The sequence below is a fragment of the Cystoisospora suis genome, assembly GCF_002600585.1.
Source record: "Cystoisospora suis strain Wien I chromosome Unknown contig_154, whole genome shotgun sequence".
Lineage (NCBI taxonomy): Eukaryota > Apicomplexa > Conoidasida > Eucoccidiorida > Sarcocystidae > Cystoisospora > Cystoisospora suis.
In genome coordinates, this window is record NW_027152956.1 from 64,825 (window position 1) to 88,561 (window position 23,737).

General features: G+C 52.2%; 2 protein-coding genes across 2 annotated transcripts; one reads left to right on the plus strand and one right to left on the minus strand.

Moving 5' to 3' along the window:
• Window positions 1–1,276: 1,276 nt before the first annotated feature.
• Window positions 1,277–18,696, minus strand: CSUI_000354 (phosphatidylinositol 3- and 4-kinase). Its single transcript, XM_068060588.1, has 15 exons — window positions 15,090–18,696; window positions 14,070–14,273; window positions 12,617–13,862; window positions 11,272–11,761; window positions 10,374–10,820; window positions 9,860–9,950; window positions 8,658–9,343; window positions 7,683–7,761; window positions 6,994–7,137; window positions 6,360–6,481; window positions 5,500–5,611; window positions 4,806–4,876; window positions 4,074–4,206; window positions 3,146–3,234; window positions 1,277–2,400 (listed from the first exon to the last, which is right to left on the minus strand). Exons 1-15 carry the CDS (start codon window positions 16,498–16,500, stop codon window positions 2,302–2,304), a joined length of 5,424 nt encoding a protein of 1,807 aa, XP_067927439.1. The 5' UTR covers window positions 16,501–18,696; the 3' UTR covers window positions 1,277–2,301.
• A 516-nt stretch (window positions 18,697–19,212) lies between these two features.
• Window positions 19,213–22,298, plus strand: CSUI_000355 (surface-exposed virulence protein biga; the record flags this gene model as incomplete). Its single annotated transcript, XM_068060589.1, has 3 exons — window positions 19,213–19,358; window positions 19,910–19,972; window positions 20,560–22,298. 3 exons carry the CDS (start codon window positions 19,213–19,215, stop codon window positions 21,503–21,505), a joined length of 1,155 nt encoding a protein of 384 aa, XP_067927440.1. The 3' UTR covers window positions 21,506–22,298.
• Between the last annotated feature and the right edge of the window lie 1,439 nt (window positions 22,299–23,737).

A 23,737-nucleotide genomic window follows, 5' to 3' on the forward strand; every position in this document is an offset into this window, starting at 1 on the left:
TCTCCCGCTGGAGTGCCGGCTCGACACCGTCCCTCGTGCAAACACCAATGTGCTAGACAGAAAGGCCGTAAGTCAGCAAGAATAAATCAAGAAAAGAAAAAAACTTTAAATTCTCCTTCCAGTTTGCTGCGGTGGGGCCCCCTAGCTGCGGTCTGTTAGAAGCGTCGCCCCGTCCGTTGCCCGGAGAAAGCCGGCGGACACGGCCTGAAGTCTGTGAAGCCCCGGGCCTCGTCTCCTTGCAGGCATCGACTGAGTCAAGAGACTGCGCTTGAATATGGCTACGGCAAAAAGGCGCCAAAGTCAGTCAAAAATCTGTACTGTACAAATGACTCTACAGACGAAACAGGTGCCCGCAGGTTTGTCCGAGAGATGGCAGTGAACCGGCGCGGTGCGCAGGGAGCCTTTTTGCTTCGGTAGCTGCAGACATGGACAGTGATTTAGATCTAGACAACTTCGCCGGTTCATCTGCGCAAACAACAGGGAACTATCACGCGGACATTGTTTCACTCTGGTAACACCACACGCACCACGAAGATAAAAGCCGCGGGCTCCACGGGCACGGACACAACGCTCGGAGGGGCGAGCGTGCACCAAAGGTCGGACTGTTCCGCTGCATCCAGTCGGCGTCAGGTGACAGCCCACCGGGGTTGCGCCGGTCCTGCGCTCGAGCCGAACACGGGGAGTCTGCCCGAGTTGGCATGTCGCTCTATCGGACCCCAAGAGTAGAGCTGCACATTGCCCACTGGCAGCAAATTCAATGAGCAACAACCAATATCACTAACCTACTCGAAACGAAGGTCCGCCTGACGCTACTGGTGGGCGAATGCGTGTCCGCAGCGTGGTTGGGCTTCCACACACTAGCACGGTGTACCAAACGCTCCGACTAGACGGCAAAAGCTCGTGGAATGCGACCAAAGCGCCGCAGAGATTCTGGAAGAAGGATACCAAACCGAAACCACCATACACCGCAGCTGCCACGGTACTAGCGCCTATCTAAACCGTGCTGTGCCCTGCCTCTTCTACTGCCAAGGGGAGAAGGGATGTAAGATTGGGTGCCGTTCGTCAGAGACCGCACTGGTGCGGGGTGGTTTACTGAACCGCGTCCCGTCTTATGGACGGCCGTACTTGCACACTTGTACAGACGTTTTTGTACAAAAACGCTGCTGAATCTCCCTGGGTGCCTGCGATTATGGAATTGAACCGGACATTAGTAAGCGAGTCTGACAACTTCTACCCATATCACTAACAAGACACGTACCCTCCGCCCACAGCTTAGCATGTAACCAAACACTTTCCGGATAGAAAAAAAAGTCGAGGGGGAGGCAGCAAGCAGCTGTTTCCCGGTCGACAGTTGAAAGGGATAAGCGAGGGAAGTTTCGCCTCTGGAGAAAAGACGAAAAACCCAGGCGGGACTTGTTCGGGGTAGAGACAGTGCTTCTGCGATAAGCAACCTCACATCTTTCCTTTTCCTCAACCTTACGCAGAGTGGCAAACTTCCATCAAAAGCCATCTCAGTTTCCTCACACAACTCCTGTGTACTCGCTACTCCACGTCACTAGCAGCTGTGTTTTCCCCGCTGCACGACACGGTCTGCCACGAGGATGGAAAGGGAGCTTTTCTCCCTTGGGGGCACCCCGTTGCCCGTCTTCCTCCTTCTAGCCTTCAAGATATGTGCATCCGCATCTTGCGACTTCTTCCGTTATCTGAAGAATTCAGTTAGAAACTCGGCAAGACCTTCTCAGGCCTTCTTTTTTTCCGATACGTCCTTCCCTGGACGATAAATTAGTCAGAAAACGACGCCCGCCTAACGCACTAACATCCATCTGACCACCGTTATGCGCCCGATCAACTTGCCATAATGAACGTAAGAACCCTCCACAGCCCATGATCAGGGAAGATTCACACCTCGCAGTGGCGAGCACGCCCCTGACAAACAAACCTCACGTTGTTTCTTTTGTCCTCTCTATTTCCGACTCCCATCCACGTGCTGTACAACTACAAGCAGGCTCAGGCCCACTCTAACTGTTCCGGAACCATCACAAATCCGGCGCAGTTGACTGAAGAGACCCTTCTTTTGCAAACTCTCAGCACTTGAAAGAAGCCGTGCGAACAAACAGATACACCTCTCCCCACGCGGACCTAGCGTCGTTTCACAACTGACAGCATGGCATGGCTGTACTGGGCAGGTAGTGAATGCGGGAGATTCAGAAGAAAGAAAGGAAATGAGGACGGAAGAAAGAAATGAAACATGGTCGAACATTGGTTAGAACGTTCTTGCGGTGTTGGGTTGGTTTCTTTGGTTTACAGAATTCCATTTGTGATGCGCTGGAAGTTGTCGTATTGGACCGTTCGGAAGTTATTTACTGAGGTTTCAATCAGGTCCACAATCCGCTCAATGCACTGCATACAGAAAGATAGCAGAAACCATAAAAATACATGCACCTGCCACAAGAAGTGTCACAGCGGAAGAAATACCTCTCGCCAAGAGTTCCAGGAGGGAAATCGACACATGGGGAGTGAACACGCAGTAGGAAAGATCCGTGAGCAAAGAGTCCGGAGTTGAATTGCTTGACTACTTGTGCAGAGTGAGGTTGTCGAGACAGACAGATAATCTCAACGCGACGCGGGCGGGGGGGGGGAGGGGGCATGAATGAAACTAAACATGCTGCATACTAGACCATGCCTGTCGTTAGTAACCGAGCCCTCCAAGTGGTCTTGCTCATCCTCACTGACGGTCTCTTCTTTTCTTTGATCGCTGTTTTGTAAACAGGCACATTCTGTTCATAGAGGAGCGAAGGACTGAGCTAAACTATTTATGTACAGCAAACCAAGCAACATTCGCACCCGATGATGCACATCCACCTACACACAGGCCCCCCATACACTCTGAGAGGTAGGCAGACAGGCGAAGAGATCCCGGTATTACAGAAAGGTATTATTGGTCGACTGTAAAAGTATAACGAGTCAGGCAGACAGGCGCATACGCGGGACAGTTCTCAAAGCGGAGTATAAACCGCAGCAACATCATCTGGCAATCGGTTCTGACCGATGTGCTCAAAAAGTAGGGCGATCACTCAGCGTGGCTGAGTGATCGCCCTACTTTTCGAACAAAGCAAAAACGTCATCCCTAGCATCCACGACTTACTGTATCCTCTGGAAGGCCTATCATAAACCGATCTCGGAGCGCATCTAAAGTGTACTGAGGACCTCCACTGAAGCAAGGCATCTTGGTCGCTGCACAGAAAAGGGGAAACAGAAGACAATACGGATACGAAACATGGGGTACAAGGCTCACAGCATCGACGTGTCTGACAACACACACAAGACACCCTCCCCGTCCCAGTGGTTGTCTGCGCTACGGTTAACCCTTGCTCTAAATGACACCGACACGGGCAGTGCATTCTGTTCACGAGTTGCCAGTCGTCAGTACGGACACTCGGACTGCGATCGCCGTGACGTTTTCTGCGATTCGCTGTAACAGGTAGCACCCGCACGCATTTCAAGATGTTAACCCCCCACTGAGCCCGTCTTACCCCCTATGCTGGAACATATCGAAGTTTTACCTTCCAAGAGAAGATGTTCTACACGCCTTGCCCCTCTGCCCACAAAATACTGCGTTTCCTAACATCTAAGGCTGTCCGACTGCAGCATAGCAGAGTAAATGCGTGTCCCGTTGTACAAAGTGAGAAAGCCGTCATTTGTTTCGTTCCTATTTGTCTCTTTTTGTTATGTAAGCTCTAGCAGCAAGCCGTTTCTTTCCTGAGTTTTGACAGCGTCCACTAGTCAGCCAAGATTGAAAGAGAGACCCGTATCACTGTCGAGAAAAGAAAACACATGATACATTTTTACTAGAAGGCACTCCCAACCTGAATCACTAGCATAGTGCTTTATACTCCAGCGAATTCTCATCATCGTCTCAAACCAAAAAGCTAAACCCTACACCTTTCCTTGACTGTCGTATCCCTATGAATGATTATTCGCCTCCTCCTCCCCTTGAATGCAAGCATCCGCCGTTTGATCTGTACGAACCAGTCAGCCCGATTTCGGCACATTCCTCTCCCAGTCAAACTAACCTGAAAGCATCATCTCAACGAGCAGAATGATGCGGTCGGCATGCTTGCGGGCCTCTAGGAACCCTCGAATAATCAGTGTCCTGAAGTATTCGTAGTTGTCACTGGTTTCTCCGTCCATGACATCAAGAAATTCCTGCAAGGCGGGCAGAGCGAGATCCAACCAAAAAGAGAAAATGATGAAGCGCCATCGCTTGAGAAAACGTGAAGGAAATCTTTCGTAACAAAGACCTAAAGGTACACCGGCATCTAGACATAAACCAGTGTGTCCCGAGACGAACGGAAAGACTGCTACACAACGAAGTTTTTGAGGCTTGTCGTCTAGTGTGCTCCAAGAGACCACAAAGAGTGAGTGACAGATAATCGCCCGAAGAAGATATCTAACTCCCAGATGCATCTGTGGTTCCAATCTTGAAGCTCAATCTGTGAATAGCGTTCTTCACTTGCAAGAAAATACCGAAGTATGGCACTCATGGTTTTGCCCGAGGCAAAAAAACAAGACAGTGACTGTTGAGTCCGGGAAGGTGATATTGCATACAAATGCCTTTCTGCTGTTCCTCTCCCCTCTATTCTCCTTTCCAGAGAAAGTCACAGCAATGCCCCCGGTGACACTCCGCTACAACGTCTTTTACGACAGTAATATCAGTTTTTTTCTCTTCACTGCGTGTGGCTGGTACACGGCTCTTCGCGATACGAGAAGTCAGTTCGGGGACTGAACAAGAGCTAATAGCTAACCTGAGTCAGCTTGAAGGGTGATGTTTCAAAGTTGATGTTGCCCGGAGAATTCGAGAGCAGATATCCATAGTCTGTAGAAGCGCCCCAAGCAAAGACACGCTACTTTAGCATCACCGCGAGCACTGCAGAGCTTTAGGCGGGCCGCCATCGACTGCTCTAGCCCCGCACGTGCATACAGAAAGGATACTGCCGCGTGTATACTCATATACGAAACCAAACCGCCTACACATTTACACTGCGACGCGCTCGGTAGAAAAATGCCGTACGACTGAGGAAAAGGCGCCTGCCCGAAACCACACACTACGAAGCTTCTTCGGGAAAACAATGAAACATAGGCGTGTAGGGGTAGGTGCGAGAAGATGAGAGTTAAGCACTACAAGGACAACACCTACCATGGCATGTTTCTGTAACTGTAAGCTTGAACTCAGGAGTCAAGTAAGTGCGAACCGCAGAAGGATCACTTATATCCCTCACTGCACAACGGTAAGAAAGCAGACCGGTCTACCCCGCGTGTACCCGTCACCGATCTTTTTTCTCAGAGCCGCAGCAGTTGAGTGAACAACCCTTTCGAAAAAAGTCTCGCCTATGTGTTATGGGGCAGACAGAGCAGGGTGTTGATGTCTATCTACCACGCATGGTTGTCTAGCGAAGACGAAATAAGTAAAGGACCTGCGAACGGTACACAAAAACTCACCGATGTGTATCAAATGTCCCTCTGAATCAAGAAGAAGATTTCCATTATGTCTGTCCTTAACTTGGAGGAAGTAGGATACAAGAGAATATGCCGCGTGACTCTCAATGAAATTCTGCACGAAGACGACATCAATCAACCAACAAGAAGCCAGGTGTCAGAAACAACACGAAGCTTCTATAGGCCATCTTCTCTAGAACCGTTCCGTTACTGTCGGTCCAAGAGACAGACGACAACCCTCAACCTAGGCCGTAAGATACATCGAAGTACAGCTGCAGAGTACCACTGCCTGCCTCTTCTTTAGAAGCTTGTCTCTCGCCCCGCTATGTTGCCCTTCGAAAAAAACGACACCGAAGACGACGTTCGCAAATTGTGATGTAAATGATTACAAGATCTGCCTTTCCTTCGAGACAGATCAACTGGCTCGGCATCCATCACACCCGCTACAGAACAGGACCAGCGGAATTTTTCTCTGGAAAGACCCAATCCGAGATGAATATCCAACAATCCCTCAAAAGCCGACAAGTCTAGGCATCTTGACTGCACGAGAATTCGTTCTACCTCTACCTCCTCCGGACCCCATGATAACAAACGTGGCCAGGCGAAAAAGCGATCAACATGGTTAAGTGTATTGTATCTATGCGCATCAAAAAGAACTGCCACACAAAAACCGGGAAACATATTCACGTCTCCGTGTACTCACCGAAGGACACACGGTGATATTACAAAAAGAAGATACATGAGTAGTGTGTGCCTACACCCTCAAACTAACCATTGCATGTATACGTATATACATTAATGAACAGGCAAATAGGTGAGGGCGAGGCTCGGGAGTGCGGTGTAAGAAAAGCATCGTTCCTTACTTTTTTGGCCTCGAAAGGATTGTCCGCAAAGAGAACATCGAACACCCGGGCTATGGAGTCTGTATTGTGACGCTTTTTCAACACATCGACGCTGCATGTGTCCGGAACGAACTCCATGACTCCTGCATTATCCCAGGGAAAAAGAGACAAATATATTATGCGAAAAACAGTGTGACAGGAGATGACCAAACGTAACATCCCGCCGACTGATCAAAGCCCACAATCGACCCACAGACACACAACCGTCTGCACACTAAAAAAATGAGAAATTGACAAGCAAGAAAGAAGACTGTAGCTCAGAAAGGACACCGGAGACCTTCTTTCAGGACACGCTGAGCTTTACGGTCTCTTCACTCGGAGCAGACAGACAGGAACTTTGAGTTGTCGCCTCCAAGAAAAATTTTCCGGGTGCGTGAGACACCACACCACAGTCCGTGGCGTAAGAAGGAGTGCTGGGGGAGAACTGCCTACTACAGCCAAAAGACTCTGCGAGTGTACGTCGAAGGTACAACACACCGCCTACTGTAAGCCTTCCCTGCTACTCGATACCTTTGGGGAAGTTTCTTTTTGCTTAAGGAAAGTGGAACAAAGACACACTTCGTCTAAACGGAAGATGGTAGTCACATACACATACCTGAACTTGATCCAGTTACAAGAATCTCATAGGGCCGTAGCCACAAGGGGAGTCTGGCTTCATCAAAAATGGCTTTAAACTGGCGTACCAGCTGACCCGCGAGCAGTTCCTGCCTCAAATCATCTCCTCCTTTCACCAAGACGCCTGAAAAAAACCAGACGGAGACAATGCGAAAAAGTGCCCATACATCCAGCTAGGTTAAAAGCAGAGGTACTGAAATAGCCGCATCTCCACAAGACGATGAGTCGTATATAAAGAGACAAGTCCACGTGAACCGTACACTCGTGTATATATTCTCACCTGATTATACACGTGCAAGGAGTGTCTAGCAACTCTCGTTGAGAAAAAGAAGCAACAACACCCTTATCGATGGAAGCTACTCTGCAATCACTCCCCTACCGCACTCTTCATTCTATGCTGTTCACTCAAAGGGACAAACTACCAGGAAGCTGATGACCGCACAAGAAGAGTGCGGGCACGGGTGGAACTGCCGTTTTCATCTGATGGCTTGGTGGTCCACTCGATACCACATGTAGGACAACTAGTGACTGCGCAAAACACCAGCAGCTGTCTCTTCTCAAAAGACAAGAACGACCACCGCGCAACCATCTCCCCGCGCTTCTTAAACGCCACGAGACTCTTCACACGGGTGGGACAAGAGACATGTTTATGCTGATCTCAGAACTCACATCGAATATCCCACGATTTCAGGTGCCCGTACGGCGACCGTCGACGCAGGCGCTCCCGTTTGTCAGACCATAGCTCGCCCTATCAAACCAAACAGAAGATATCGCCAAGAAATACAACAGAAGCCTTCCACCTGTCTTCAGAAATGAGATCTGCTGACTGCCCCCCCGCCGCGCACATGCCACAGCTACTTTTGCCGAGCAGCCTGTCCATAAAATACACAACTAAGCCAGGGCGCTGTGCATGCATCATGCTGCCAGCCAGTGTATATACATACATACGAGCGTGATAACTTCTTGCAGATTTTTTTTTATGCAACGTACATCTTCCCTTTCTCCGTTTCCCTTTGTGAGTCTTGGTGAACTTGGGGACCCCCCAAATTCGGGGCTAACGTATTCAACATTCCCGGATTGCCCTTGTTAGTTGAAAAGAGACGGAGAGGGCAACGAACAAATTAACATGTACCAGCTACCTGCCGATCTGATACCTCGGAGAAAATCCGCAAGGGACATTCACAGCAGTGTTAGGGAATACACGTAGAGTACACACAATAACAATGACAAAGGCAGACTACGGCAAGAGAGAAAGGGGAAAAGTCCGAGGGCCACAAGCTTAGACGAGGAAGAGATCAAGCGGGAGCAAAAAGGAAAGAAACGACATCCGGAGTGGTCCCAAGAACAGACGCTTCGCTTTGAATCTCAGTTGTCTTCTTCGACTAAAACACGACTACTGTTTCTAGAGAAAGAGAAGATGTCTACAGACAGGACGAGCGACAAGCCGACCTACAGGGCATGTGCCAGGGCTCCTCTCGTGCCAACCTGTTTCATTCTTCATCTGCTGAGATCGAAAGAACCAAAGATAGATTCGCCGCCTACAGACATCAGGGGTTGTCGCTGATTTCAGGAGATTCTTTCTTTTACTCAGAACAAGAAACTCTCACGTGTTTGATTTGCTTTGAGGTACACAAAGACACTTACCCACAAGTGTCTTTTCATCCTGGACACATGTCCCTGCTGTCCTGCACCGTCTGCGCGTTCTTCGACTTTCCCCCTGAACCTCTCACTCGCTCCGCCAGGCTGAGTGCCGACGCCGCTATTCCCTGCCATTCCTGTGCTTCCAGCTACTGGAGGCTGTGCCCCGGATGCTCTGGCTGTCGCATCGTCTCGTTGCCTTCCCCCTCCTACACAGCCAGCATGTGCTGCTGTACCTTCGACACCTGTCTGCCCTACCGACTCTCCACTCGTTACTGCGCCTTCACCCCCCCCCGGATGGCCCAGACGGGTCGCTTGACCGTCAGTAGATGTCCGAAGCTGAGGGCGGGAGCAAGGTGAACAAGACTGCGAAGATAAAGATACGGAAGTAAGAGACAAGGAAGACGACGGGCGAGGACAAGACGACTGGGACTCAGAGGTAACAGAAACATTCGAACCAGAGAGAGAAACACCTGGACTTGCCCCCGAAGGCCCCTTTGCTGATCCATCCACCTTCTCGACAGCGGAAGATGGGGAAGGTGACGAGTGTTCAAGAGCAGGAGAAGGAGAAGAACCGAACGAGGGGCGTTCTGAGGGACAAGCCCCAGGAGAACGTGGTGAAGCAGACGAGGGTCGTCTCGCGGCGCCGCCACTGCTACCCGCTGATCCCTTTGAAGACGACACGACGCTGTCTGATAACATAAACACAGTGGACTCACACCAAGCGTCGGGAAGAAAAACACTCTGCACGCGCCTCACAAAAAACTCCGTATACGAAGTCTGCGTACACATATGAATACACATACGTGTGTATATGCATGTATAAAGACTTGCGCGCCCCCTGAGGTAAGGGTCTGACATGCAACCAACAACAGAGCTATCGCCTGCTGCATCCAGTTCGCACGTACAGCGCGCAGAACGCATCAGCAAACTTCTGCGAGAGAACGAGTCCTCGAATACTGAACCCTCTTGAGGACGACACTGAAACGTACGTCACAATCTCTCACCCTCCACCCACACCATCGGAATGCTGCAGTCCCACGTACCCTCTACACACAAGCCCCACTTCTCCTGACCGCATGCACAGCTCTTCAAAGTCACTTCTTTCGTATAGCTGATGGTAACGCACTTCACATGCAATCTCTGGAAAAGAAGCCAGTGTAACGCGGCCTTCCCCCGTCTGGCTGTGGCTGCTGCTGTTCTCTTACCGGTGAGCGGTTGGAGACCTAGAGACCGACGGATCGCAGACAAACAGTTGTCCTCCTTCCCGTCTTCGGGAGGCACGAACAAACTCTGCTGCTGTACGCCAGAGGAAAAAGAGAGCGAGAGAGGTCCCGGTGAAGGAGAGCAACAGAAAAGAGGGACGAAACAGACAAGTGTGTCACGACAGTCTCTTCAACGAAATTGTTAGTACCATTTGACAGCGAGCAACAGAAGAAGACGTCCTGATCAGCACCGACTTGAAATCTGCAAGCAAGCTAGTTCTATTCAGGAAATAGCTCAACCACGGCGACTGTATAACAAAGAGTCAGCCGGTCCTGGCCCAGGAACGCCACTACACGCATGTCTGCATGCACGCACGAGTTCTCGTCACCAAACTAGACACGCAGGTCCACTGCCGTATGCTCCCCTTGGCGACTTCGCATGGCGTAGCTGATCCCTATGACAGACCTAGCAAAACCCGCAACAGACAGGTGCAGAATACGCGGAGAGAAGCCTGACCTTGAGCTCATCAACAATGCAGTCGTAAACATAGAGCGATTTCCAATCCAACAGCGGCAGGATCGACGCCAACCCCTCCACCTGACGATCATCTCCTGTCTCATCCATTCGGCCTCTCGCTGACGCAAGCCTGCTCCCCACGCCTCCGCCGCCTGTTGTTGAACCGCTCGGCGGAAGAGAAGCAGAAGTCCTAGCGGAGCTTCCTAAAGATGAAGGTCGGCGCCTCTCGGCAACATGCTTTCTAGAAGAACGCGAATGCTCACACTTCTCATCCCGGTGCGGCTCTTGATGCGAGCCAGACGGTGTGTGAGAGGAACCCACGAGGTGACTGTTGGACGGGGAGAAAGGAAAGTGTAACGGCTGCTGCCCATTCGCCCTCGGAGAAGGACATCCGATCAATGAGCGGTAGAAAGCGAAGGAATCGAGATCACCGAACTGATACAAATCCTAAACAACAGAGACAGGAAGCGTGACAGCAATGCAAAGAGATCACTCCTCTCTAGACCTCGCTGTCTCGGTTAGTATCCACGGAGAAAAAGTATTCTCCACACACATAGATGGGACAAGTGCAGACAGACGGTGGAAGAAAACGAACAGACTTAGCTCCTTTCTCCCCTATGCCCACGAAAGCAAAGACCTTACACAACTGTCTCTGTCTCGCTGACTATGATCTACAACAAATCAGAGCCTGCGTGTCCGCCTGACTTGATATGCCCCCGGCATATATGGATGGGCAGCCATATACACCCTCGTCCCTACAGTTTGCGGCTATAGGCAAGGGCTGCTGCGCGAACCTTGTCTACTAAGCGAAAGAACCCCTTCTCTCACCCTGTCTTCTTTGGTTTGCATAAGAACAAGGCTCACCGATTAGATCTCTGTTTTGAGCCCCTATCCTTACCTCATCTAAGTCAGCTACTTCGAAGACAAGAAGATACGGAACTCTCTTCTTTGAACTGAGAGCGCGGCATTCCTTTAAATCTACCCGAAGTATCTGGAGAGAATGACTATGACCCCCGACAGATCCTTTCCCGGAGTGGTCGTTCCCTCCGCTTGTAGAAGGAGACAAGACAAACGTAGACTTAGTTGAAGAGGAGGTAACACAAGATGAAGAAGGACCAGAAGATAAACAGGAAGAAGATGCAGCACCTCTACGCCGCAGAGGGGTCGCACACGCTGAGGAAGTAGAGGAAGAAAGTGCTGATGAAGAAGAGGATCTAGTCCCAGGCTTCAAGCATCTATCCTCTGTTACAGCTACATCCGAACCTACTTCATGAAAAGGAATGGTCACCCCGGTCATAGTAGAGTTGCCCATCATTGCAGCTACATAGAGACGACGACACAAAATCCAGCTGTTGAGTGACTCCAAGAAATGCGAGAGAAGAACAAGCCTGAGGAAAACACAAAAGAACCGGGAATCAAAACCTAAGGAGATTACATGGTGACGGCGGACTGCGATCTGCTAGCACGATCAAAACTCCATACGGGATAGTTAGGATGGCAAAACACATCAAAGTAAGAAAGCGCATGAAGAAAGCCGTGGGAGAGAGAGACGCAACGAAGAGAGAGAGAATGGACAAAAAGAACACCAAAATACATCATGGACTGAAGAGAGTCCTGTAACCAAGTAAAGCGCGTTAGGTGTATCTGCAAGTATTTAAAGAATGGACCAAGGAGTGAGGAGCGGAAACACACAAACCAAAGGAAGCACGAAACATCAAGGGAGACAAAGACGGGTCGCGGCAAAAAGAATAAACCGAACAGCGGCAAAGCATGCTGAGATGCATATGCAAGGTTGCAGAGAAGACAGGTATCAGATGAAGCGTCTCCTTCAAAGGAAAAACACTGCCTTCCTTGAGAGCCGACAAGCAAAAAAAAAGAGGGGAGAAGCCTCCCAAATTAAAGAAGAAACACACCGTTGGAGGAGAAATGGAGGAAGTAAAGACGGCTTTCAGCATTCGGTTCATAAGCACAGTGAGGTGCGTACAGAGACAAAGTGTAAGCACAGCCCGGGGAACGTGAGCTGGCGACTCGACTGAGAAGGATGTCCTGGGCACGATGTGTCAACTAGCTAGATAGACACCCACGGATGAAGAGCGGAGCGACCAAGAAACAAACACATAACTATACAGACGATGGAAAAGGGCTGTAGTAGCGAGAGCGAGATCAAAAGATATCTGGCGTGCCATGTGCAGAAGAACACGTACCTAGCTCCTAGTGTGTGTATTTCGGATGAAAGAGCTTACCGAAGTGAACGGTCTGGCTCGAGAGCTAGAGCCGTAGAGACGTCAATAAGAAGAGATATGAAGTGATTAAGTGTGTTGAAATAATCACATCGTCGTTGCTTCATGATGAACTGCTGAAGTTCTTCCTCCATTCCTCCTGTTAGTGCCCCCCAAACTCCATTCCCACAGTCTCTCCCTTCTCCTCCACATCCTCTGCCATCGTGACCTCTTTTCTCTTTGTCTCCACCCGACACACTCCGTCCTTCTTCTCCTGCCATCCAACTATTCCCGAGAGAGGGCAGCTGCAGAGTGGAGAGCGACAGAGGATTACCAAGTTTGCCATACACAGAAGGGAGCTTAATTTTAGCTCCGGGGACAGTCGTAGGCCCGGTGAGATGCTTCAGTGACGGCGGCAGCCGAGGCGTTACTCCACACGTCGAACTTCTCCCCCGAGAAGACGACGCCGCGTGCCCGCTTGTTGTCCCTCCCCCTTGGTGCGATCTGCTCGGGGACGTCCCCGGCAGACTCCGCGTAGCCTGATGAGAATCCCCGACAGGAGACAAAGGCACACGGCGAGATGACTCTACCGTCTCCGCCTGTACCGTAGATGCGTTACTGGGGCCTATCGCTGACGGAGATACACTATGGCCTTCAGCTGCTCGGTTCACATCGAACGTACTGCTCTCTCTTGGCACTGATTTTTGGCATCGAGCGTCTCCTCCCGATGACGAAGTGCCAAGAGTGCTTCGCTGAGACCCTTCTGCAACGCTTGCGCCCTCGCTTTTCTTCCCGATAGAGCAAAGTGAAGGCGGTAAGTCACTCGCGTCGTCTCCTCCCAAACGGTCTCGGCACTCCTTTGTTCCGTCGTCGGCTTTGCTGCCGTCTATGCCAAGATCTCCTTTGTCTCCGGCATCTTCTGTCCCCTCACCTAACGTTGTCCGCTGTGTCGATGACCATTCGCTGCTCTGCTCCTTCCCATTTGCCAGAGACTGCAGTTCTGGAGATTCCCCCCCCGACACAGGCACCTCTCTCTGGTGGTCAGATTCTCGCTTATGCTCCTGCGGATCTGCTATACTTTCGCCTTCCGACACACGTTCTCTCCTGTCATGTGACATAACTGTACCCCCCTCCTGTTGGCGCGTGACAGTTCCACCCCGAAAGTGTGTCCCCGCGGGTGTCTCTTTTGTCAGCGACTCCGCAGTCGCCGAACAACAGGCTCGACGTTGAAGTTGCATCTGATGGCGTCGAATGAGCTGGACAATGCGACCTGGCAGAGAAATGCGCACGATACCCCTACCCAAAGACCATGATGCGATGACCCGGATGAGTGCCCAGGTGGGAAAAAAGACGGCGGCAGAAGAAAACCGCACCGACACAACAGCCGCCACAAGAGAAAACACCGGACTAGCAGAATGAAACTGAAGCAGGGAAAGCCAGTAGAGCATACTCAGGAAAAGAAAGTACAAGTTCTTACTGCGTTTGAAAAGATCGACGGAGAAAGGATGGTCTTTTCTATCTTTCGAGTCATGAACAACTTCATCCCTTGACATAGCAAATGACGGTTCTCCTCCGTTTTCGCTCTCTCCCTGATGATGTAAGAAACTCCCTCCGAGCGGCTTGCAGTTCACCACGGCCATCTCAACCTCCTGAGTCATCTTCTGTGCGGGCTCTTCTAATCCTGCGGTCACAGCGGCCACATCCCACGCGGGACGCGTTAGTGCTCGTCCCAGGGTAGCTCTAACTGCGTACGTATTAAGACGCGCACATGAACACCTGTGCCATCCCCTTGCTTTTGATTTTGTAGAGGAGCCGTGCATGCATGCACGTGTCAGAGAGCTTGCCTTACTACATGCGAGGAGACGCTCGAAAAGACTTCGTCGCCTCTCAGTCGAAAGACCAAAGGGGAAGTCACGCACGTACAGGAAAGCCATGAGCTCTGACGCTTGACCAGAGAACCGCAGGAGTGACTAGCTGCTCTTCTGTACATTTCTGTGAGGGGAAAAATGGAGCTACCACTCGTGTCAGGTGGGGAACATGATACAGGTGGGGGTACTGGCCCGCGGCGGGAGTCACCGAAATGGTATGCGACGACAAGCAACAATTATACCACTTCCTACCTACTAAGTGCTGTATAGGCGCGAACATCAGCTACAAGCAGGCAGGAGATGCATTATCACGGACAGCCGCAGGAGTGGGTGGGACCGTGAGGCAGCAGCTGCCCTACCGTTCTCGAACCTCTTGCAAGGCCAAACTGATATCCATTAGCTGCTGCCTGTTACTTCTCTGAAATCGCCCGGAAAAGACGTGGCTTCAACTCGGCTCTTCTCTCACTGTGCTTGGTTTTCTATTCATCTCTCCACTACCCAGTCAACGCCACCCCTTTGCCTTGGAAAAACACGGGGTGCAGATGACCAAAAGAAGACCCTGAAAGAAGAAGAAACTTGTTCCTTCGGCATATGTAATCATAAGTGACAGATTCCGAGCTCGCCCGTACCTGCGACCTTGTCTTCAACCATGGACTGATAAAGCCACGATGCCATCAGCGCGAGATGCATGCTCTTGCTCGCTTTATCAAGGAGAAACCGATGAAGGGAGGAGCTCTTGTACCGCACTAGCGAAAGCTGGACAAGCTGAGGTAAGTAAAAAATGATGTCTTCATCTGTCCTCTTTACGTACAGCAGATTAACAAGATATTCGTGTACACCAGGTTCTTGCCTATGAAATAGGTAATACATATGGAAATATGCATCAAAATATTCCGACTGAAAGAGACGCAATAAACTTCCCTCATCTCCCCTCCTCCCTAGCGAGCTTCCTCCCCCACTGGAGGTCGTACTACCCCATGAGGAAGATACACGGACCAGAGACGATGAAGAAGCAGTTCTCCCTGCCAAAGGAGCTGCTGACCCAGACGACGTCACACCGCCCCTTGGCGCAGTCCCTGCCGTACCCGAATCCCTTGAGGCCGGCTCCTCTGTTCGTTGTACGCCCGTCTCCCCGTCGACCTTCGAAGCGCGCGATGTCGCTGCAGAATGGCGACCCGCCTCTGCCTGGGAAGAACCGGGAGCGGCAGTATGAAGAGGAGAATGCTTTGCTTCAGGTTGGGTGACAGGTGCTGCCGCTGTAGACGGAGTGCCGATAGCGGCTGACGAGAGATCGCTAGAAGAGAATAGGGAGGGGCACGACGAGGATGATGGAGAGCATGGTGTACTACTCGTAGAAAGACCGCCACGAGAGGCAGCAGTACCGGCAGAAGAAAGGTCATGTGTAGACGAGTGCAGTGAATTTTTCTCGCCCTCTCTTGTATCTCGTCTGCCACTTTCTTCCGGGAAATCATTTCTTCCCTGTCCCGAGAAACCTCGAGAATCTGGCCTTGCGACCTCTGAATAACGCCCGTCAAGTGGGGCAGATCGGTCGTTTTCTCGCCTCATTGTCTTGACGTCCTCCCGCTTTGCAGCAGTTTGCTTCATACCAGGAAAGCTGCCTCCCTCGTCACGAGGGCAGGGAACAGAAACATCTGAGTTTGCAAATGAGCTGCTAGTATGTAGACTTGATTCAGAGACCGACGCTGCTACGTAAGCCGCCGCAGCTTCTAACACATCTGCTGCGTCGTCTTCGAACGGCGGAGCCGTGGGAGCTGCCGAAGGAAATGTACCGCCTGGCTGGCCGGCTGACTTTGAATCTCTGTTTCCTTGATGGGTCGTGCTGTCACCACCCCCTGTCGGATTCTCCGCCGCAGCAGTGGACCGCAGCGCTTGAGGGGCTGAACCTCCAGAAACCAACGAAATCGAGGACGAAGAGACGAACGCTTTAGGAGACGACGACAAAGAAACTACAGGAGAGGGAGAAGTCCGAGAAGAGCGGATGTGATGCTCAGGTCTAGGAGAAGAAATGGACGCCATCATGCGAAGCAGGCCTTGCCACACCCACGCGAAAACCGGTGAAATTCGACGCGGATTACAAGAGGAGACATAACAGGAATGACAGAGGTGAGGAATAAAGAACGATGAGAACGGACAAGAAACGCCGCAACAGCCGAGACAGCAGCAGAGAACACTCGAGAAGACGTGACAGTCCGCGATAATCCCGGTAGCAAACGCATGATGAAGCCGGGGTGATACAACAGAGATTCTTCGGTACTTCTTCTATGCGACAGAAGGCTCGGGTTTCCAGACACGTGCCCCCCGGACTGATTCGACCGAGAAAGCTAACCAAAAAAAAGAACACGCGGCACAAAACTCTCTCGGATCACTCGCTCAACGGGCGCGTGTTATCAACGAGAATTGTTTACCCCCTCCTCCCTTGTACTACGTGAGACCGGTAAACAGACAGTTCTTAGAGTGGGAAACTGTGCACTCTGATTCGGTGGCGTGTAAAAAGATACGACTACAGACAAGAAGAAAGATGAGCCCAACACGACTGTAGAATGCTAAGAGATGCTGGCCAGGACCACGGGGAAAAGGCGACGGATGAATCCCGCCGCCCACAATCAGACTCCATAGAGAAGACAGAAGAAAGCACGAAGGCGACACGACAACGGAACTTACGTCTCGCAACAAGACGGTTACAAACAAGCAGCTCTCTACGAGAGGACGAATACTGCCAGTGGTCCAAACAGGAGGCGACTGGTCAAAGGCAGAACACAGACACTAGCAGCGCAAACTGCTTTTGACGGGACCAACACCGAAGAAAGAACCACAGCTGATACCTTGACGGAAGCGAGAGCGTCGACCATTCAAATGAGCGCACTACAGAATCTATGGACGTGGCCTTTGACGAATGTTAGGCAGAAGAAACCGTAGCTGGTACAGTTGATCCGGAACACGCTTCGCTGGGGGAAAGACTGGACCGGCGTGCTGGGTTGTTCCCCCGTGTGTGACACCCAGATATGCGGCACGCCCTGCGTCAGAAAAACTGCCACGGTGTCAGAAAAGATATGTGGCATTGCAAGAGCGGCACATGAGCAGAACTCAAACGATTAGATGCAAACAGCCAGTAGACTCTGACCTACAAGCTCGATCGTCTGCGAGGGTTCAAATGAACTGCAGCTCGCGTCACCTTGTCACAAAAAACAGTCTCATGAAGTCCAGCCCTGTCCCGGCGAGCACGCAAGCCCACAAGTGTTGAAAGATGAACAACGCATACCCGAGTGAAGTGAAGAAACGGACTGGGGAAAAGTACAGGAACCTATGGGAGCCGCAGAACAACGACGGAAGCCCGAGGTAAAGCCATACATAGACAAGTCAACAACAAAAAATAGAAACAGAAAGCAAGAACCGGGCAGCACCGCACAAAGTGTACGAGAGACACAGTAACCGTGATATGGAGAGACGACGCTCGAAGCAAAATTTCAGCAGCCGGTGCGTGTCTATGAGGCCGTAGCCTCATGAGCGGTAAACTAACAACGCAACGAGAGAAAACCAGATAGGCCTGCCAGCGCGGGAGCAAGTGTTAGTCCACAACGAAGTCCAACCACAAACGAAAATCGGCAGCGGAAAGAAGAGTGACACACCCCAACACACAAGCGGCCGTTGAGTCTGACGGGTCACAAAAACGGAGGACTAAATACGCAGAGCGACGCGGAAAAAAAAAAGGAGAGGAGCTCTACGGAGAGTAAGCACAAAATCGGTAAGCAAAATGACGAGATAACGTGGTAACGAATTGTACGTCAACTGCGTGTCCTTGTGAAGAAAAACAGCGCGCGCGGCACAGATTTTCGCGAGATTCTCGGAAGTACGTGGAACGGATGCGAGCGCAACACAGCAGCCTGACGGCCCGAGAGATCTCCACAACACGTCGGCCGGAAGGAAGAGAAAAAGGAAAGGGGCATCTGTCGCAAAGCGAGCGGGAAGGCTCATGTTGGAGGACGGCACGGAGCCCGTAGTTAACGCAGCTGGCATGAAGAAAGTCATGCGGTCGCACAGCCGGCGTGTATGCAACGCTCTCAGTTCCATCGAGAGAACAAGAACAACAGTTCATTGGGACCACCACCCGGCGCTTATCTTGAGTGATGTGGTGCCGCGTCATCAGGGGGGCTCTTCATCCTGAGCACCCTTTGCGGGTCACCAGGTATTCCTTTCGATGTTTTACAGAGGATCCGGGGAGCAACAAGAAAAAATATTCTTTCCGGACCACCATCCAGCTGGTGCTATTCAGCGTTCACGGGTGGTTACCGTCTATCGTCCGCCAGCCGTAGCTGTCTGTCACCCGGCGCCCGCATCCACTCTAGTTCGCACCTGTGAAATGCTCGTTTTCCTGTCTTCAGCAGCTTGCTTAGCTGCTCTCCGGCAGTACTCGGTCTCAAACCCTTTTTGCCGGTGCAGGCCACCACAGCCGCAGTTCGGCAGCGTCCGGCTTCCACGGCGTTTCTTCCCCACGCCGTTCTCCCGCGCTAACTAGACTGTGTGACGTAGTGCCGGCTGACCAACGGCGTTCTCGTGACTACGTGTGAGCTTAGTCCGAGCAGACTATTCCACTACACAGCCAGTATTTAGAAGCTCATGCGAGTCCACGGCCGGGAAGGGCCGACACGTTTCACCGTACACGGGCACGTACAGCACTGTGGGAGCCAGCGATTTGCAGTTACCGGGCATGTCGAGTTAAAGGCATACCGTTTGATGCGAGTCCCACTTTCGAAGTCGTCGCCCTCATTTTCCACATACCCGATACGTCTATTAGGCCCGGCTACATTCGGAAACCACGCGGATGCTGTGCTGTTCTTGCGTCTGCAGCGCGGCTTGCCAGCGACTGCTGCTACAAAACTGTAAGCATGTGGCAGCGACATCATGAAGTGACACTGGGGTATCTCGTGTCTCCCTCTTCCAAGTCACACCCAATCGAAAGAAGACAAATCCGGAAGGTGGCTTGCGGTGTGAACCCTGTCGGACTCCGTGCGCGCGCAACGGGAATGCCGAACTCTGGACAGCCCCTGAGCGTGGCTGTGACTTAGTTAGGCCGTTTCTGGAAACTGGGAAATCGCAAGCGATGCCGTCTACGTGGCAGAGGTCTCTGTGCGCATCCAGCAACGTACTGCCGTGCAGCCGATTTGGCTGCAAGTGAAAGAGGACGCCGCACCTCTGCCAGCCGCCGCGTATCCCGGCTAGCTGCGCTAACACGATGCCAGCCGCGAGACGGTGGTCCGAGCCGCAGTGTGTGACCACATTTGAATGACACCCTCGTACGGGCACATTTATGGTGGTGGAGGCGAAATGCTTTCGTTTTCTTTACATCGTGGTGGACGAGAAGTGGCCAAGCCTCGATGTAACCGGCGAAGGCGCTTTTCGTGTGTCGGTTGTGTGTACTCTTGTGGGGCAGAACCGAGCCAGCGTTAGCTTCCGGGCCCCGGAGCTCTCTGAACAGCAGTCCCGTTGCGCTCAAGTAAGTCCGTAGAGCTCCGAAAGGGGCCTGTTGACGCTTGCTCCGCTATGGTTTTCGCGGCTTTATTGGGGCACTTAGAGGTTTGACTGGCAGAAGTGTTCTGAGGTGGTTGGTTAGGAGGCGTCGCTGTGCACGGTACCTCTTTTTTTGCCAGCGACGTGATGTAGCGGGCCGCGATTCTCGAAACCAAATGAACGATCCTCGTCGTGTGAGAGACTTTATCAAGCAGCTGGTTCACAGGGAAGTTGGCTACGGCAGCGTCTCACTTTTGGACAGGGAGTTATGTAGACCCGATCGTCTTTTTTCCCGGGCCGTGTAGGTATAGGGTGTGGTTGGAGCTCAGTAGCGTTTGTACGGAATTATCCATACAGGGGCACCCGCAACGCCCCTGTCTGACTCCCCGCGACCGGTCATACCCTCGGGACGCTGATGCCTTTTTCAATCGCTTTCATTGGAACGAGGCGGCCACGTGTCCTCGGCGTGTTGCCCGCGCAGTACCGCGATCCGGCTGCGCCTCGGCTCAGAGTCCGAATACCAGATTCTACAAGTGTTAATTGGATTGCCCTGTGACTGTGTCGGATTTTCAGTTGTTGCCTGCCCAGTATGGGGTGCTTCCACAGTAAGGAAGACTATCCGTCGGAGCCGGTCACGGAGCAGCCTGGATCTGCCTCTGTCCCGGAGAATGACCCCAAGCTAACACCCAATCCTGACTCTGATGATGCAGCCACGACCCGCGCACCCACGCGAGAGGAGAACGGGAAGCTTGACAACGAGGGTCCCGGGACTCCAACTGCAGTAGCCGCTGCACAAGCGAAGGCGGACGTAGACTCGAAGCCTGGCCTTTCCGGAGCTGGCAAGCCGCCTGCCTCGGACACAAAGGAGAGTAAAGCACAAGCTCCTGCGGCAGAATCGGGCGGCGAGGCTGACGACGCTTCAGAAGCTGGCACCTCATCTCCCGTAGCAGGTGAATCGGTTTCACCACGGTCTGCCGAGCCCGAACCTGTGATAAGCCGATCGGACTCCAAGACGCCCGCCTCGCCAAAAGCTGCCTCCCCTACCGAGACGGCACCCCATAGAGCGGAGAGTGCAGCTCAGGTATCTCCGAAACGAGCTCCAAGCAATGTGGAAGTGTCACCTAAACGAGCTCCAAGCAATGCGGAAGTCTCACCGAAACGAGCTCCAAGCAATGCGGAAGTGTCACCGAAAAGAGCTCCAAGCAATGCGGAAGTATCGCCGAAGCGAGCTCCAAGCATTCCCGAAGTATCACCGAAGCGCGCTCCAAGTGGTGCTGAGGTCTCTCCGAAACGAGCACCAAGCAGCGCTGAGGTGTCTCCAAAACGTGCTCCAAGCAATGCTGAAGTGCCTCCGAAACGAGCTCCCAGTGGTGCCACCGTGACGCCGAAGAGGGCTCCGAGTGCAAAAATGATTCCCAAACGAGCTCCGACCCTGCCGAAAGCAGTCCCGTCTGGCAACGAAGAGCCAGCAGCACAGGGCAAGCAAGAGGAGGGTGAAGTGCCATCGCCGAATGCGTGAGCCCGCACAGAGGACACTCGGCGGAGAGGTTGGAGGCAATTCACGTAGTGGCCCGCGTTCCCAGGAGTCGGCAGTCTTCATTTCATTTCTGTCAAGAAAACGGAAAGTCTCGCATGAGGCGGGACAAACACTCCAGCGTTTTCTTTAGCGGTGGGCAGGCCCGTTGCACGGTGCGGCTGCACATTTCAAGTCCCGTGCATGTTACACCTTGCAGCTCTCAAAAGATTCATCTTCCGCAAGATGCAGTGGGACGTGGTGTTTCCGCGGTTGTGCGCACATTTCTTGTCCGGAAGATGCTGCCCAGCCTCCTTTCGAAGCCAACTCCAGCCGTTCAAATGTGGATGCGGGATCATATATCGCCTGTACGCAGGTAGTTTGGACTAGCACGATGTGTCACGTGAGAAGAGGGGTGGTCAACGCGTTAGAACACCGGGAAAAATTTTTATGTGTGAAAGTGACGCGTCCCCCCATGATCCGTACGACTTGTGTTCCTGCGAAGAAGCCCCGCTTTCCCAGTTCTCGAGAGGGCGGGAATGTGTGAGGGACCATCATCATATGTTTGTAAGGAGGTTCTCAAGCGTCGTGCGCCCCGAAGGGGACATGGCAGAGTTCCCCCCCCCTTCCGCACAGACAGCCCGCCTGTCACTCTTATTAGGGCGTCCATGGTGTCTAGTTTCGCAGAGACTCTCCTTGCTGTTGCGATCCCCGTCGTCGGAGGTTTTCCACTGGAGGCGCGAAGTCCTGTGCATTCCTATGCTACACCCACCACATTCCTGGTGCTTGGAACCGACGATGCCGGTGCATGGTGGAGTTTGTCCTGATGTAACATCGAGATGTATACGTCGTGGCCCTGTTTTCTGTGGAAGTCAGCGAAGAAACGCAACTCGCGAATGTCCCCCCTGCCCGAGCTTAAGAAGCGTTCATAAGTGTTCCGGAAGGATGTCGCCGTGTTACCTCTGAGCGAACAACTGGGGAATATCTGCTGGGCACGTCAACCTGGTGTGGTAGGCAGGTGCATGAGTAGTCGACGTCGCGTTTCAAAATCTGGCAGCCACAGTCGAGGCACGAGCAGAGGCCGAAGCGCCCTTGGGGGGGGGGGGGCTGGCGGCCGAGGCAGCCGCGTCGCCAGTCAGTAGTTTCAGTATCTCCGAGTGTTGTCGCAGTGAGACAAGTTGCATTGTTGCTTTCAAGCGGAGTTCGATCGCAGGTCGCTCTTTGCCACCAGAAAGAGCAGCAGTAGAAAGACAGAGCGGCCGAGGAGACTGTGCAGTTTCTTGCCAGTGCGACTGTGAGTCCGGACACGTTTGCTTCAGTCTTTCTCAGCTGGAGTGTTCCCTGCGTGTTGGCTGTCACCGCTCTTCCAGTTTGGCTCTGACAGCGACCTGCCGGAGAAATCTACGGGGGCCTGCCCGTCAGTGCCCCCACAAAGGTATGGTACTTTTTTCATTTTGCAGTGTTGGAAGCCACGGTCCGAAGTCGCGATCTTTATATTACGTGATCTCATGAGAAGGCTAAACTGTGCAGCCGGCAACAGTGCGACTGAAAAAGGTAGAGGCCCTCGCATGGTCGAAGGGTGCGTCTGGCGACGACGCGGAGAGAGGAGTGAAAACAGAAGACCTCAGTTAAGACCATAGGTAGCTCTGAACGGGCTCCGATACTGTCGCGTCCACAAACCTAACGAAGAACTGTTGGTGGGTGTTGCACATTACAGAAACGACCCAGAGTCCGTATAACGAGTTCTTGCAAAGACACTCTCCTGCATAGAAAGTAGTTACTACGAGCCAACTGTTGAAGCGTTTGTCTTTGAGATACAGCGTGGATGAAACCGAGTTGATAGTGTGTGCGCTTACCGAGGCACTCAAAAATCTCACTCCCGTAAAATCCGATCTTTTGCTTACGATATTATTTAGCCCAACTTCCTCCCCTGCTTCACTCGTTTTTTCTACTAGAGAAAGGCTCTGTAGCGGAGTGTCCTGATTTCTCCTTGAAGCTTTACGAAGACCAGCGACATCGTGGTTTCTCTTTTACTCAAAAGTTATCAGTCTTGCTTTGCTTCAGTGTACAACGGGTGTCGATCGGTTCAGGTACTGTGTGTCAGGGGGCAGAGCGGTGTTCCAGTACATGGATGCCATCCGCGTCTTTGTCGGAAAAGACACATCAATTCAAGAACGAGGTAGGGAAAGTAGAAAGGTCCTGAGCTTTCTTACAAGCCTTCGACGTGTAACCAACCGT

Bases quoted from the DNA above. Each gene is read 5' to 3' on its own strand.
- CSUI_000354 (XM_068060588.1), bottom strand. From the start codon at position 16,500: ATGATGGCGTCCATTTCTTCTCCTAGACCTGAGCATCACATCCGCTCT. The intron at 7,762-8,657 runs GTAAGTGTCTTT...TTGGTTTGATAG, and splicing joins GGATGAAAAGACACTTGTGG to GGCGAGCTATGGTCTGACAA. The intron at 2,401-3,145 runs GTAAGTCGTGGA...TTCTGTATGCAG, and splicing joins TAGGCCTTCCAGAGGATACA to TGCATTGAGCGGATTGTGGA.